This window comes from Bidens hawaiensis, unplaced genomic scaffold (genome assembly GCF_021521415.1).
Source record: "Bidens hawaiensis isolate Kalapana, Puna unplaced genomic scaffold, B.hawaiensis_p1.1 tig00004497_1, whole genome shotgun sequence".
NCBI classification, from domain to species: domain Eukaryota; kingdom Viridiplantae; phylum Streptophyta; class Magnoliopsida; order Asterales; family Asteraceae; genus Bidens; species Bidens hawaiensis.
In genome coordinates this window covers 65,938-82,618 of record NW_027491272.1, presented here as the reverse complement: position 1 = coordinate 82,618, position 16,681 = coordinate 65,938, and the positions used below count along the sequence as shown (strand labels likewise).

The window sequence follows — 16,681 nt, the reverse complement described above, 5'->3', positions numbered from 1 at the left end:
CAGATTGTAAATTGCTGGTGTGAATTTCAGTTATCGAATTGATATATGGTTCTTAAATTTTGAAGCAAATATGCGATGCTGATATGTTGATGATATAACAACGAGCTACAACTCTTCTCAAATGCATTCTCAACTTTAACGAGGTCTACTAAATGTGAATCTGTTGTTGGGAAATTTCTGCAAACGAGTATCTTTGGATATCTGAGAGTCGTGTAAACACTATCAGCTCAAAATTATTTGTGGTTCCCAAATATTTTGACCGGATGAAACTCATATTTGAAAGCAAGAATCAAGTATGGATTTTATGTGTGCTATGATGAACCAGAGATGTTATCGCATGATCAAATAACGTTATATTAGGGTTTGATGCAGGGACACTGATAACTGTTTTGCAGTTATCATAAAACTGAAAATACGCTCCTGTTAGTTTTATTAAATTTTATAACAAAAATTAATTAAATTAATTTTCTAATACGGTTTTAATAAAGTAACATATGCCCGAAATAAAAATTTTCCAAGCTGACCTGGCAGCTCGACCCCAGCGCCCCTTAGACCTTGTCAGGGGCTGCCGCCTTGGACCCTACTACCAGGGGCGCTGCCCCCGACCCCCGCCAAGGGGGCGTTGCCCCCTTGGAACCCCCGTGACTTAGGGGTTTCGCCCCTAAGTACCAATAGGATTATAAATTATAATAAGATCAAATAAGTGTGCACCCTGCACCCGACTTATTTAGATTCATATTACAATTAACTTGATCAACAAGTTAATCTCTAATTACACTAAAATCACTAACATATGTATTTGGTCAGTCGAATCGTGTTCGTTCATTCCTTTTGCGTTAAACTTTAATTGTTTTCATTCACTGCATATACAGTCTTTTCTTTTTGTTTTTTTTGTTAGTGTTTTAGTTTAAAATACAATTTACACTTTCACAATTTGATTTTCTTTTATCACCTGACGCCAGTTCTTCTTATTCTAGATTTTACTCCGCAATGGCAGCAGCATCTGGTAGAAGGATATTAAATTCAAAGCTACAACTATCCCTTTTCTCGTTGGTCTATCGTGGCATAACGAGAATACCGTTAGCATTCAGCCACCCAATTATAAGTTTTGAAGATGCCGGGCTTGGTCAACAAAAGTCTTATAGGTATTTGAGGCCGCATTATTACCATGATGGCAGACCGAGAGGCTCCCTTTGGAGAGGAAAGAAGTTGATAGGTAAAGAAGCTCTTTTTGTTATTTTGGGAATAAAGAGAGTGAAAGATGATGAAGAGAAATTGGATAACTTTATTAAAGTTCATGTATCGAGGCTCTTAAAGATGGATATGGTTGCGGTTCTTAACGAGCTTGAACGACAAGAAGAAGTGCATTTAGCCGTCAAGGTTTTACTAATACTCATCTATTTTTTTTAACTAACTGATTTTGTTGTTTAGTTATTATTTTGCGTTCAGTTATGTTTTTTAGTAAATTAGAGCACAAGCAACCCATTTACTAATGAATGGTATTATAGCCTTCCTTACTTCATTGTTGGAAATTTCAACCCGTTTGATGAATGGGTTGATTAGGGCTATATTTTCTCTCTAATGGATTAGATAGTTAAATTCCAAAAAAGAAAAAGATAAAAATGAAGCGGGCCAAAGTGTATCAGTTATGCATACAACTTTAAATTACTTTATTAAAAACTTCAATTATTATCATAGTAAAAAAAATTTATAATCTTATTTGGGGCTGTAAGCCTGTAACGAGTTTGTTCGTGCTTGTTCGTTAACAATTACTGGACAAAAGCACATAACTGATAGGAAATTTCTTGTTCGTGTTCGTTCATTCGTTGAGGAAATGAATTTGTTTGTGTTTGTTCGTTGATTTTATAAACGAACGTAAATGAACATAAATGAACGCTAGCAAACATAAACGAACACAAACCAACCTAATTTTACATAATTAAACCCAACTAAGCTGATATAAATTTGAAAATTAAAACACACTTTTTTAAATCCCGAACATAAAAAAACTTTTTTTTAAATCCCAAACATGATTCTAACCCGCCAAAACATAAATCAAGTTAAGTACTTAGAAATAATTATCTGAACGAACAGAATCGAACGCCAATGAACAAACGTTCATGAACACAATTGAACGAATGGAAAATTTGTTCATGTTCGTATATTTATTAAATGAATGGACACAAGTGACTTTCGCCAAACGGTTTGCTTATAGTTCGGATATTTTACAGCCCTAAATCTTTTTTTAATGCATCAAGTGTTTATAGAAAATAAAAAAATAAAAAACCCCGGCGGACAGTGTTTTTGGTCAACCTGGATCAACATGTCTTAACGTGCACTAAAAAGTTACTGTTTTATTACTTCTGCCAACTCACCTAACCCCCCCCCCCCCACCCCCCCAAAAAAAAAAAAGAAAAAGAAAACACACACACATTTCTACCGCATCCCTTATATCACAAGTGTTACCTTATATTAGAATTAGGGTTCGGGATATGAACTGGATTATTGGACAGTTTGTTCAAGAACATGTGCAGTAAGTTGTGTTCTATTTATAGCCATCGTTTGAAATGGTTTATTAACCTTTACTTACAGTTGAGGTTTGTTAACAGACACAACCTTTTACAAATTGGCGTGACTTAACTAATTCATCTAACAGCCTTCTTGTGACACCTAACCTAGGACACAATTTTTACATGATTGTCACATAATAACAATAACAATAACAATAACATGCTGCCATTTTCTTAGATTAAGTGTAATTGTTTAATACAAACACCTTATAGGTGCGCTATGGATTTTTCAGATGTTTTGGGTGATTCAAAAGCAAGACTGGTATCAACCGGACGTATACTTGTACAAAGATCTAATTATTGCATTATCTAAATCCAAAAAGATGGACGAGGCAATGAAATTATGGGAAAGCATGAAAAGGGAAAACTTGTATCCTGATTCGCAAACGTATACGGAAGTTATTCGCGGGTTTTTGAGTTTTGGATCTCCTGGTGACGCCATGAACATTTATGAAGACATGAAACAGTCTCCCGATCCACCTGAGGAGTTGCCATTCAGAATATTATTGAAGGGCCTTTTGCCACATCCTTTATTGAGGAACAAAGTCAAACAAGACTTTGAAGAGATTTTTCCTGATCAGAGTATTTATGACCCCCCGGAAGAGATTTTTGGATTGCGTTAAAACATAAGGTATCGTATCTTTATTTTGAAATTTCATGCTATATTTCATTTTGTTTAAGAAATAGCTTGACAGTTTTTGTTGCGTGTGATGATTGGGTTTGAACCGAACCAAAAGCTGAAAATTTGGCTTTTGGGGTTTTAAATCATTTGGTTCTGGTCTTCGGTTTTTGCAATGTGTTTAGTTTGGTTTCGATTTTGTCATATGGTCTTGAAAGTTTTGGGCTGAAAAAATGGTAAAAATAATGAATTTGGGCATGAAGCTTTGGGGTTACAATATTTTTTTAATTAACAATTAGTTTATCATTGAACATTTAATAACTTTGGACTACAACATATATTAGTTTTTGTTGAATAATAGTTATTTGATTAAAATGTTTTAGTCTTAATTTTTTGGGCTGCAACATTTACTATTATTTTTAATAAATTAGTTAACATTCAAAAAGAGATTATAACACCTGAATTTAATAAAAAAAAGCCAATTTTTACGGTCCGGTTATAAAATTTGGTTTGGTTTTTACAGATCGGTTTTTGAAAAACACAAAATCAAATTGTTGGTTTGGATCCTGTTCAGATTTGTCGATTATTTCGGTCACAAGATGGTTATTTCAGTTTTTCATGCACCCGGAATTTGAACTGTTATTAGCCATTTTAGATATGCAACAATTTCTCATTCTAGGCTCTCTGTTTTTTGCATATACTTTCATAATCATATTCATTATCACATCATGTTAGTTCGGTTTCAATTATATTATGTAGCATGGTTGAATTTTGATAAAGTTTGATGGGTAAGAACAAATTGACGAGAAGAATGTTATAACTTATAAGTTTCTAATTTACATGATTAAATTTGGCTAAAAATGATGCAATCGATAAAATTGTGAGATTATAAATATGCGAAAAGAGTGCAAAATTACAATGGGCACCATCACTGCTGCATATTTATAATCTTTCAAGTTACAATCATATCCTAGGAAGCGCGGGGACGGTTTGGGGACGGAAACGCCATGGGGAATTGGGGACACCGTGGGGACGTTTCCCAAACGTTTATGCGCTGACGAGGACGGGTCCCGAACGTTTCGGGTACGTTTCTAATTATTTTTAGGCATCGGCGGAACCAGGGGAAGGTCAGGGGGGTCCCTTGACCCTCCGGTCGGCAAAAATGTTTGTTAATCGGAGTGCTGAACTGAGAAGCATCCCTCTATATTATCTCCCGTTTACTCAAATTAACAAAAGAATTTGAATGCTATATATTACATTATTTTTTTCCTGTGCAAACAGTCACCTACTAGTATGGCAGGATAAGTTTACTAATTACATATGAATTTATTTTATTTACTCTGTCAGTTAAATTTGGATATGCATTTCGTTTTTCAACACTAAGTTACTGTATATTATATTATATAACTTATCTACCAAAGAATTTAATTATTTTATAACTTATATATATAATTATTTATCATGTCTTTTTTTATTATTCGAATAATTATCTTTACATCTATATATAGGTTTAAGTTCAAGAGAGAAATGAAATTATTGTGAGAAGTGTGAGAAATGAATATGGACCACTAGTTTTATTTTAGATTTTAAATGTTTAAAAATAAATGAAAAAAATATAAATGCAACTATAAATGCATTCTCTCTCTTCAACTAATATAACCATAATTAATCACTCTCTAATTATGGATATGCATATCCTATACGTGTGTATGTTATATGTTTTTCGTGTGTAGGTAATATGTTTTCTTATTCTTAGAACAAGTGTATGTTATATGTTTTTGTTTAGGTTATATATTTTTTATTGACATTTAATGCTAACACATGTAAGATAGTTTTTTGTATTATTCATCACAATGTACATACGTGTTGATTGATATTGATATATTGAGTTGGAAGAAATTGGTTTTGGATAGAAAAAAAATATTAGTATATGAATAAATTGTATTTGTGTAGGATAAAATTTTCGAGTGTAGGTTATATATTTTTCCTGTGTAGGTTATACGTTTTCGTGTGCGTGTGTAGTTTATTGATGTTGAATTTTGTGTGTCGGTTATATGTTTTTCGTGTGTAAGTTATATGTTTTCTTATTATTAGAACAAGTGTGGGTTATATGTTTTTGTGTAGGTTGTGTGCTTTTTTGTTGATATTTAATGCAAACACATGTAATATAGTTTTTTTGTACTATTCATCACAATGTAACTACGTGTTGATGGATATTAATATATTGAGTTGGAAGAAATTGGTTTTGGATAGATAGAAATTTTAATGTATGAATAAATTGTACTTGTGTAGGATAAAAATTCAATAGAGAAAAAATAAGTTATAAAAATAAATGAATTCTTATTATTTTCCAATTATAATAATCTGATTAGTTATATTAATTGAATAGATAATTATTATATTTATTAGTTATATTAATTGAAGAGAGAGCATGCATTAATACTTTCCTCATTTATCTTTAAGCATTTAAAACATAAAATAAAACTAGTGGCCCATATTCATTTCTCACATTTCTCACAGTAATCTCATTTCTCTCTTGAACCATCCCCTCTATATATATATATATATATATATATATATATTTTGGGCTTTGTTTAATATATTTTTATTTTTTTATATTTTTTCCGTACCTTTGCCGTTCGTACATGTATCTTGGATTTTCGAGTTTTGGCGTTCGCTGTACGGCTGTACCCGTATCATCCCCATACCCCGGTCCCGTATCCGGTCTAATCTACTATTTGATGACCTAACTCGACAGGAAACTTGTTACTAATTAGGGTTTGAGTTAAACGTGTCGGGTCATAAACGGGTTGACTCATAAATGACACGATTAATCATCCGAGACATTTACTTTTTTTTTTCATAGAAATTCCCAATCAAAACCAGTACAGCTTCATTTGTGAGATATTTTGGTTCTCCATGCACACACCTAGTTTGAACTGTTATTAGCCAGTGTAGATATTACACAATCGTTGTAGGTTTTTTATTTTATTTTATTTTTTTGCATGTACTTTCACAAGCATATTTGGTTATATCAGTTTAATAGTATTATGTAACATAATTGGTTGATTTTGGATAAAGCGTGACGGGAAAGAACTAATTGACGAGAAGAATGTTATAATCTTGACAAGTTTGCATCATTAATTTTGGTTAGAAATGATGCATTTGATAAGAGTGTAGAGTTGGCAATTTATGACATGACTGCATTATGCCTTGAGTTAAATGGGTCAGGTGATCGGGTCATTAGCGGGTAGACGACAAGATTAATTACGGGATGCTTGGTTTATGTACTTTTTAATTTTCTAATAATTTTGTTTTGATGTTGATGCAGGGCCTCAAAAGGAAAAGAAACCATAAACTGTCAAAGTTGCAACAAGCTAAAGACGAAATGGGAATGTATGAAAAATGATCAAAATCCGATGACGTTATAATCTAGCTTGTGTTTAGGGCCTTTTTCATGTTTGGGTAAGTTTAATTTAACATTCAAGGGTTTATTGTAATTTCAAAAGGCTGATAAGCTTATTTTTAACACTCTTATGGGTTTGTTTATCAGTTTATTTTTTAAGCTTGATTAAACCTAGAACTTAAATTTAATAAGCTCAAATGTTATATACACAAATTTTGAACATTTTGCTCGTCACATTTTGTCCACACTCTGATTCTCTACATGCTAGTATACCTCTATGTTATTGTAATTTTTTTTAAATCTAACGGAAATGTTTAAGTTGGTCTAGAATTTTTAATTTGGGAATATTAGAACAGTAATAATATTGCTACGAAAAGAAAACAATGAAGGGCCACAATGACTTGTTATGTAAATCTGAAAACCGAAAGTAACATGGTTTGTGTCTTGACAAGCCATGTATCAAGCCAAGTGATATTTTTCATGTTTGTGTGGATGTGCGTCAATGGTTGAGAACAAAAGAGCTTAAGGATTTAATAATTTGCGATTAAAATCAGCTGTATTCATCATCATATCAAATTCATTTTGGTGATTGAAATCGTTTTGGAAGGCAATTCTAGTTCTCAATATCTAAAATTATATGAGTTAAGGCGTTAAGCTGAATTCATTGGTTTATTCATTTAATGATTTAAAGTCATCATTAAAATCCGTTAAAAGAGTCGATTTCAATTAATTCGGAGATCAAGAAAATGGGTTTTGGGGGCTTTGGTGAATTGTAACATAAAACCTAAAATATGGGAATTTATGGAATATCATTATATTGTCAAATGGCTTCCAAACATAACAATTGACTTCTCTAATATGTTACAATTTACAACTCATTAATCATGAATACTTATCCAAAAATATGGATCAACTTTGTTCTTAGTGATTTTGACCAAATTTGACCTAAAGTGGGAATTAAAGTAAATGAGTCTTATGATCACCATTTATTGAAGAGAATTTAACCAAAACTACTGCTGAAGCAAGCCTAAATGAACATGTGATGTAAAAAGATCAAAATGCTATTTCCTTTTTATTTATTTATTTATTTTTATTATTACAAATATAATGTGTTAACCACTCATGCTAAACCTTTAGTTTCGTAGAATAGTAATCAAGTTTTAAGTTTGTTTCAATTAAGTTACTCATATTTTATTTTGTCTCAATTAGGTCATTAAACTTTCAATTTTGTCCCAATTAAGTCACCCAACTTTCAATGTGTCCCAATTAGGTCACTCAACTTTCAATTTAAGTTCAATTAGGTCGCTCAACTTTCAATAAATGTTCTAATACTATGTTTTTTCCCTATTATATGCTTATAAATAACTTACACGTCATTAAAACCAACATTTTTTTATTGTTTATCAGTAAATGTATCGCTTACGATAATATAATAGATGTCCCTCTCATTTTACAACACAAATTGAAATTTAAGTGAGCTAATTGAGACAAATTGAAAATTGAGTGACCTGATTGGGACAAAACAAAATGAGTGACTTAATTGGAGCAAACTTGAAACTTAGTTACTATTCTATAGTGTTTTCCCTATTGGTCAAGACTCTCAAGTTTATGGCCGCTTCTCTATGGTACCAATTGTTGCTTCATTGAATTTGCTTCACTAATAGGCTCACGATTCGACTTTGATCGTTATGGACTAGTACCAAGATCGAGCTCTAGACAAGCGGACCTTATTTTAACAGCCGGAACATTAAAGCATTACTTTTATTTAACCGCTTACGCTACACGAGCTTTAAAATGTTTACTTACATGACTGATGTATTAAAATAGCTTTTAGAAAAATGTGGGTGCCACGAGTTAGTATTAGAGCATGGCTTAAAGGATTTGTTGATTCATATAATGAGTGTTTAAACCTAAACCACCTATGCTCATGATGAATTGGGCAGGGTTTTCTATCTGAGACTCGAGATGGAACACAGGCCACATAGCTGTTTTAATAGTTCCCCAATGTGTGTCAAATAGATGATATTTTCATGACTTAGTTTCACACAACATATGTATATGTTACATACAATTCATGCTTAGTGAAAAATAAGCAAGGAGTTGTATGCATGTGTCTATATGTGAACCGCACAACATGGGGACAACATGTCACACCCCAGCTCAGAACCTGGGCGTGTGACCAAACATTGGTACCAGTTTTGTAAATATATCAGAGTTTAAGGTTGTAAAGCGGAAGACTTTAATAAAATATTATTATATTTATAAGACGGGATTTTAAAACACCCGTTTGGAAAATAAAACCATAATTTACATTATTTTATTAATAAAACATCCATTGAGCCATCAGATCGTCTAACGGATATTCCTCGTCTCCAAACACCTATTCTCCATTACCTGTAAAACAGTTATAAAAATACGTCAGCAACACATGCTGGTGAACACGCTGACACAAAACATTTAAGTTACTTAGTTATCCCCTCGGGTATCTTATGACCCGACTCATCGTGGTTTAGAAAACAACAAAGTTAAATTTACTATTATAAACCTCTAGTTATACTTGAAACCTCTCAGCGATACCGCAACATCGAGGTTTTAGCAACTATCAATATACACGAGATAATCCCCTATCGGATATTACCTAGGTCCGGCCCAACGTGGCGGAGACATTAGCAAGTGTGGTGCGGTGTGCCCACCGTCTACCCACATATGTAAGGATCCAGACAAATGTATACAATAGCCTGAGGGCCAACATTACTTTTGTTTATAAAGTTTTTGGGATATAATCCCATGCAAACATTCAAGACTTTGTTTTCTAAAAAGTTGGACGTATTCACCTTTCTTCTTGGTTGGTGTTTTTCACCAATTTGTATAGCCTTGTTACCTCGGACCTATAGTACGAGAATAATGTTTTATAAGTACCAGATCAACGATCTAGCTTCAGACCTTTAGTCCGATTGCATAACCTTTACCTTGACATTTTATCTCTTTATAAATATAAGGACCTATAGTCCTTACTTTTGTTAATCATTTATAGATCTTTGTTTCTTCTTCGTGAAGAAACGTTTATTTCAAATTTCTTTTACTATAATAAATATTTAAATAAATTCTTTATATATAATACAGAAGTATTATTTTATCTATAATCTCGACTTTATGAAATCTTATTTTTACTTTATAAAATCAAGGTACGGGCTATATCCCTGACTAGGGTCTAAGCCATTTATAATATAATAACCGGCAGAACCCCTACCTTGAATGGCTTATTACTCGAAATGCCTATGCTCTACTTGGACGGCACTTCTACTTGAAGGTAAGTCGAGAGAGTATTTAGGTAGGGTTATGGCACGCATTTCGAGGTAAGACTTGTCAGGATATCGCCATATCGGGGTCGTGGCACGCTTATCGAGGTAATGTGTGCTTGAGAGTGTGAGTTGGATGAATGAGGAACACCCCATGGCCGATCTATTTATAGAAATTTTCTTGCAACTTCGCATATCTGCACTAGCTTCGCTGAGTCGCCGCGTAGGCTTGCCACATGTCACCTAGGCCTGCCACGTGTCACCGCGTGATGACACATGTCTCGTGACGTGTCTTGCAACTTCGCGTATCACGAAGATGCAACCTGGATTCTTCGCGTATCACGAAGATGCAAAACTTCAATTCTGTTCATTTTTGGTCCCTGATCTTTTGGTAACTTGCCATATCTTGATTTCGTCTCATCATCCAAAAATACAAGTGCAAAGTGCAAAATACAAGTGCAAAGTGCTCCATCAAAGCACCACATTGCGCCCATCGCCCTTCACGCGTGCGCGTCGGGTGCTTCGCACCCTCCGCTAGGACTAGGGAGAGTGGTTGGCTACTTAAGAACGTTATCATGGAATGTCTTCTTCTTATAAAGTGCTTAATATTTCTTTCTTCTTCCGATGTGAGATGGAGTATCCTTACTTCATTCCTTTAATATAAGCTACTTCCATTCTTTGTCTTATTTTTCTCTTTTACCATGAATATTTTTAGTCCCTAAGTTTTATTAGTTTGTCAAATTTAGACCAAATTTTCGTAATGTTACACAACATTAACAGAGTACCGACATTCTCATCTCGCTAGTGTATTGTAAATGCACAATACAAAATGTGTTATTGAAACTGCCATACTGATGTAAAGAGTAACAACGAGTAGGTAAATGTGGTAGTTTGTATAATAACCTCAATAATTGTTTAGTGACAATGTGTGCCAAACTTAATTAGGGTATAGCATTGGCAAATAGTGCTGAAGAAACGTGGATCGACTCACTGGTAGACGATCAACTTTCCTCGGGTGTGATTATGCTATTTCACCGATGGTTCTCTGGGATCTGGATTCTTCCACCTACAAAATGAACAGCACCGTAAACTTACCCCTCAGAAAGGGACAGAGGGGTCCTCTTTGGGGTAACCCTCCGGTGTGAGAATAAGAGTTTGTAGGAGAAGATAATAATCTGAGGGTAAGGAAATTGGAGTGTATTGCTTAATATAGCTTAATACTGTGTAATAGGGCATACCTCTCCTTGTGGAGTTGATGTGGTATTTATAGTGCTAGGGTTTCCAATGATTGGGCTCAGACCCAATTAGGGCCTTTTTGGCCTCTTCCTATTGCTTTGCGCCACGTGTCCTTGGGACACCTGGTGCTTTTTCATTGATTATTCTCTGACCCATGTGCAATCACGTGGTAGCACATGGGGTTTTGCTGAGTTGTCCACCTTTCATTGGCAGCTGTCAACATCAGCATATTCTTATTCCTTAAAAAGATACCTTCTGGAAGGTTGTCTGACGTGCACAATCAAGGTTGTCCTTATCCTGATTTGGATAAGGACGAGGTTGATTATGTGCATGTGTGATATGCGCCTATCCTGAGGATGCGCGAGGTCTTCTCTTTATTCTCACGCGCAGATGTTTCATGCGCAGATGTGATATGCACAAGCATGTGATATGCGCCACGCGCGGATGCGCCACGCGCAGATGTGATATGCGTCACGCGCGGATGCGTCATGCGCAGATGTGATATGCGTGAGCATATATGGTGCGTGAGCATGTGATACGCGTGAGCATATGTGATGCCTGAGCATATGTGATGCCTGAGCATGTGATATGCGTGAGCATATGTGATATGCGCCATGCGTATCGGTTTTGGCTTTGTGCCTTCATAATATCTTGATTTCAAGCCTCTTGTCTATATCTTGTGGGTTGACCCGCCTCGCTCGGTGTTGAGGCGGGTACATACCTCTTCAAGCCCCCCCAGTCTAATGTGTGTCTTGTCTCGCGCGAGCGAGGTAAGATAGATATTAGACTTAATAGTTTGCTCTTTTAGTAGGGTTTTGTCTTTTTCTTCTTATTACTCATCGTTGCGCGAAATTCTATCCTTTTGGTTGAAACGAATCGTCCATGTACGTGGTTGGTTGTTGCTGACATGCGTCAGTGATGGAGACGTGTCAGACTTTTCGTGTGCTCGAGGTGCTACAGTTGCCTTTCATGTCCCCTCACATAGTGTCAGGAACACGTGTCGCGCTCGCGTTGGTTTGTACCTGCGAGTGGTGGCGCGTGAACTCTGGCAGCACCTGTATCGTTTCTTTTCGTGTCCCCTCACACAGTGTCAGGGACACGTGTCGCGCTCGCGTTGGCTTACACCTGCGAGTGGGGGCGCGTGAAGTCCGATCAGTACCAATTTTTCTCTCTCCTGGGCCTATAAAAGCAAGCCCTTTGAGTTTTTTATCCTTCATCTTCTTTGTTGTTTATTCAGAGCTTTCCTTTCTTTCTATTCCGATTAAGTGCCTATCTTCCAGATTTCCGTTCTTCAGAAGCAACTTGTGCCTGACTCTGTTGTATGTCTGATAGCCCAGACAACACAATCTCCCCCAGCAATCGCCGCGTGAAATCGTTAGTAATGTCTACGTTGAAGAAGACCGGCAAGGGGAAGAGGGCTGCTGAGCCCTCATCGGAGGAGGTAGGGAAGACCAAGGCAGTAAAGAAGTGGGATGAGATCCCCTGTAAACTGAGGCAGTCCGATTTTGACAGCCTTATCGCCTCTCAGGGTTTTCTCCCTGAGTATGGCTGCATGCTGCCGGCGGCCGGGCAAACGGCGGCGGACCCGCCCACCGGCTATATATCCCTTTATTGCCATTTTTTCACCCACTGCAACCTTCGTCTCCCGATGACAAGGTTTGTGGGTGCGCTGCTTAGGTTTTATGGGATTCATATATCCCAAGTCCATCCGTTTGGACTCGTGCGCATGACTCACTTTGAGTTCATGTGCAAATCTCAGCGCGAGGAGCCCACCCCTCGGCGCTTTCAGTTTTTTTATAAGCCCAAGATCCAAGATTCTTGGTTCTCATTTATTCCTCGCAGTCAGAAGGTGAAGTGCTGCACTGTTTCATTCAAGAGCCTTCATGACTGGTCTGAGAGATTTTTCTATATCAGGGCTGGTGTGATCCCCATCCGCATGACCATGCGCGCGATCTCTTCTGCGCCTGCGGATGTGGGTGTCTTCAAGAACCCAACTGGCGCCTGGGTAAAAAAGTTGACTGCCGAACCATCCCCCACCAAGAACATTTGCGAGGAGGCGCTGGTGGGGGTTGGTATGAGCAGGAGGTGGGCCGACAGCGCGACTGAGCCCGTTATCCAAGTTGACGGCTTGTGTAAGTTAACTCATTGCATTACTTCTGCGCGAATATAATTCGTTTTGCTGATATCATTTGACTTGTTTTGTGCAGTCAGCAAGGAGTATGTCCACGCCGCCTATGATGAGCATATGGAGGGTGGCTCCGTCGCGCTGGGCGCTGGGGAGGTTGGCTTCCCCGATCGCTTCGATGACATGTTCATCCCTGTTGATCTGGGATTTCTCTTTGACAGCGATGCGCCTGGTAAGCCTTTGTACTTATGCTTATGCCTTTATAATACCAAATTTGGCTAACATTTCTGTTGCACGTATTGTAGACGCGCTTGAGAACTACGAGTTGGAGCTCGCGGAAGAGGAGGAGGAGGAGGAGGCTGAGGTGCCCCAACTAAAGCGTAAAGCTAAGGGGAAAACTGGCGCAGGGGCCAGTAAGAAACAGAAGAAAGATGTTGCCCCTGTTGCTCAGGATCCTCCTACTCAGGCGAGGGGACTTGAGAAAACCCAGGAGTTTACCTCCAAGTTTTCCTTGTCTTCCCTGCCTCAAAATGTGGGCAGACCTCCTGTCCACACGAGGTATGGTGCCGTCACTTCCTCCCTTCGCGTGGCAGAAAAGGGAAGCGGCGCTGCGCCTGCTGTTTCCTCTTCGACAGGTATACTTTATTTATACTTTATGGTTTTATGAGCGCGATTCTGATAGAATTATTAATGAATCTTTGCTCACTCAAATGTTTGTAGAGCCGGCGACCTTGGTGGTTCAACCTCAGGCGCAACAAGGTGCCGAGGCTGCGCCTGAGGTCGCTTCGAAGTCCCCTGTTTTACCCCCAAAAAGGGGGAGAATGGACTTCATGGCGATGTTTAACTCGCGAACGGCGTTGCGCCAAGGTATGTATTGCGCTTTTATTTTCTGACTTTTTTCTTTTAGATCAAGTCATGAACCATTTCTTTTTGTTGATTTTTTCATAGGAGTCATAGCTGGCGTACAAGCTGCTGGTGGCACTGCTGGCGCCGGTGCCAGCGCCGTTGGTTCTGCTCCTGCTCCTGCAAGCACTGAATCTCCCCTCATCGGGATTACTAAGGAGCAGGAGGCCGTTTTACGCGCCGATCTGGCGGTGTCGAGACCTCCCTCACCTCCTCCTGCGCGCAGCCCTCCTCGCGAGACTGGTTTTGGTTCTTCCAGGTCGCAGGAGAAAAGGCCTGTTTCAGAGGAAGATGAGGAGGTTCAACTTGAAGACTCCGACGGCGGCCGCGCCACGAGATTTCGCGGCGCAGTCTTCTTGTGGGGCTGGCGCTGACTTTTCTGCTTGCTCCCAGCATGTATAAGTTCGTTTTGCTCCGCTGCACGGACTTCCATATTAGTGTTTTGATGACTTAGATCATTTCTTTGTGTTTGCAGGAAGCCGATCACATTTACCGCCCGAGATGGAATATTACTGAGGATAGCTCATTTCAGTCCATGGGGGTGTGTGAAGACTTCTGGGCTCACTCCGTGCCTCCAGCAGAAAGGAGGTTTCAGGAGGAGCGCGCCCGCGTGGACTTGCTCAATGACCATCTTTTCGCTGGGTCGGCTTTCTTTGCTGCCTCCCAAGAGCTTCGCTATGATTACGTAAAGGTACGTGATGCTCTTGCGGAAGCCAAGCAAGAGGCTAAAGTATCTGCTTGGAATCTTTCTGATGCTCGAGAGAGAGCTGAGAAACTCCAAGCAGAGCTCAGCGAGAACCGAGCAAGTGCCAATGCTGCTTTCGTGAAGCGCGGGCATGAGCTACAGGCTGCGCGGGAGAAGCTACAGGCGGCCGAGGTGGACGCGGCCAAGTACGCGCGGCGAGTGCGCGACTTGGAGCTGGACGCGGAGGCGCGTGACCAAGCTCTTGTGCAGTCTATAACTGACAAATCATCATTGGAGAGTGAGGTTGCGCGCCTGAAGAAGGAGCTTGCGGCCGCGCGGGTAGAGAAAGATGAAGCCTTGGCGACGGCAGCGTCTAGCCAGGAAGCACTCGATGCTGCGCGAGCGGAAAGGGAAGAGGCCTTGGCGGCAGCAGCGTCCGACAAAGAGGAGCTGAAACAGACCAAGGAAACTGTTGAGTTGTTAAACTCTCAGATTCATGCTCTTGAGACGTCTGTTTCTTCCCTTGCGCAGGATCGCCAATGGCTAGTCTCACAGGGTATGACTCGTTGCGCTTATGCGATGAAATACTCAGACGAGTTTCAGGCCCTTGTGATGGATTGCAACGCTGCCTCGCGCTTGGTGGGTCAAGCTGAAGGGTTTAAAGATGGCTGTGAATATAGCATGCTGAAGAAGAACCCATCCGACTACCCTTATCAGCTCGACGTTGTCTGCGCGGACATGGCCGAGATGGGGGAGAAGTATTTGAATACTCCTATTCCCATCCTTGCGCATGTATTTTAACCTTATTGAGTTTACCTTGACTTATTTTCCTAGTCTTTTGGTACTCATATTTTTCCTTATGATTTGCAGATATCCGCGCTTGCTGACCAGCCCGATCTCGGCGCGCTAAAGAAATTACTTGACGAGTGCGAAGGGGCTGGTGGCGGCGATGATGGCGCGGGGAATGCTGCCTCGGCTAGCGGCTCTGGCGTGGCCAAAGGACCCGCTCCTGACACTATTGTGATAGAAGACTCCATTCAGGACGAACAACTTGACTATGGTCAGTTTGGAGATGACGAGGAGCGGGCTGCGCCAGATGCTGAGGGCGGTGATGAGGACGATGAAGAGGCTGATGTCGACGTGGAGACTTGAGAAGCCCTTCATTTTTTTTTTTTATTATTTGTAGTTTGTATCACATCATCTTGTAAACTTGTAAATTTCAATGCTTTGGAATGAAATTTTGTTTTTCCCTTATTCGCATCTTGCGCATTCCCCATTCATCTCTTTATATTGCATGTTTGCTTGTTGAATATAAGATATGCTTGCACGTTGAAATAAGAACAAGGTTGCAAAGAAATTATTATACTTAATCCTTGTCATATTGTAAGTGATTTTGCAATATCCTGACTATGTTGACACGTGCTTTGGCGTTTCATTATTCCTCTTTTGCGCGACGTTATCGCGCATTTATTATAGGGAACTATGAGTTTTTTAGCCTTTACGTGTCAGTATGTGTTACTCTGATATCCATTACAATTTCATGCGCGACCTCGACCTGAGACCTTAATAACTATGTTTTGGCATGTGCTTTGCCTTAGTTGTGCTTAGGTATTTTTATGGTCAGGCTGCGCAGCATGTAGGATGGATGTTGTGAGTGATTTGAGCTAAGGCTCACATTATTGGGCTAAGGCCCTGAGCTAAGGCTCATATTATTGGGCTAAGGCCCTGACGTTTTAGAGTTAAGACTCGTTAACGCGTTTGAGCTTGAAGCTCGCGCATGTATGTTTTACTTCGTTTTATTTTTTGTTTTGATGTCAATACAATGTTGTCATATTGCT

At 38.9% G+C, this 16,681-nt stretch overlaps 1 protein-coding gene across 1 annotated transcript; it reads left to right on the top strand.

The window, feature by feature from the left end:
* The first annotated feature begins 980 nt into the window (after positions 1-980).
* LOC143626748 (protein THYLAKOID ASSEMBLY 8-like, chloroplastic) lies at positions 981-6,561 on the top strand. Its single transcript, XM_077096733.1, has 3 exons — positions 981-1,380; positions 2,804-3,206; positions 6,521-6,561. The coding sequence occupies exons 1-2, from the start codon at positions 991-993 to the stop codon at positions 3,191-3,193; spliced, it is 780 nt and encodes a 259-aa protein (XP_076952848.1). The 5' UTR covers positions 981-990; the 3' UTR covers positions 3,194-3,206; positions 6,521-6,561.
* Positions 6,562-16,681: the final 10,120 nt, after the last annotated feature.

Coding starts and splice junctions, on each gene's coding strand:
- LOC143626748 (XM_077096733.1), top strand. CDS start 991: ATGGCAGCAGCATCTGGTAGAAGGATATTAAATTCAAAGCTACAACTA. Junction 1,381..2,803: donor AAGTGCATTTAGCCGTCAAG/GTTTTACTAATA, acceptor TGGATTTTTCAG/ATGTTTTGGGTGATTCAAAA.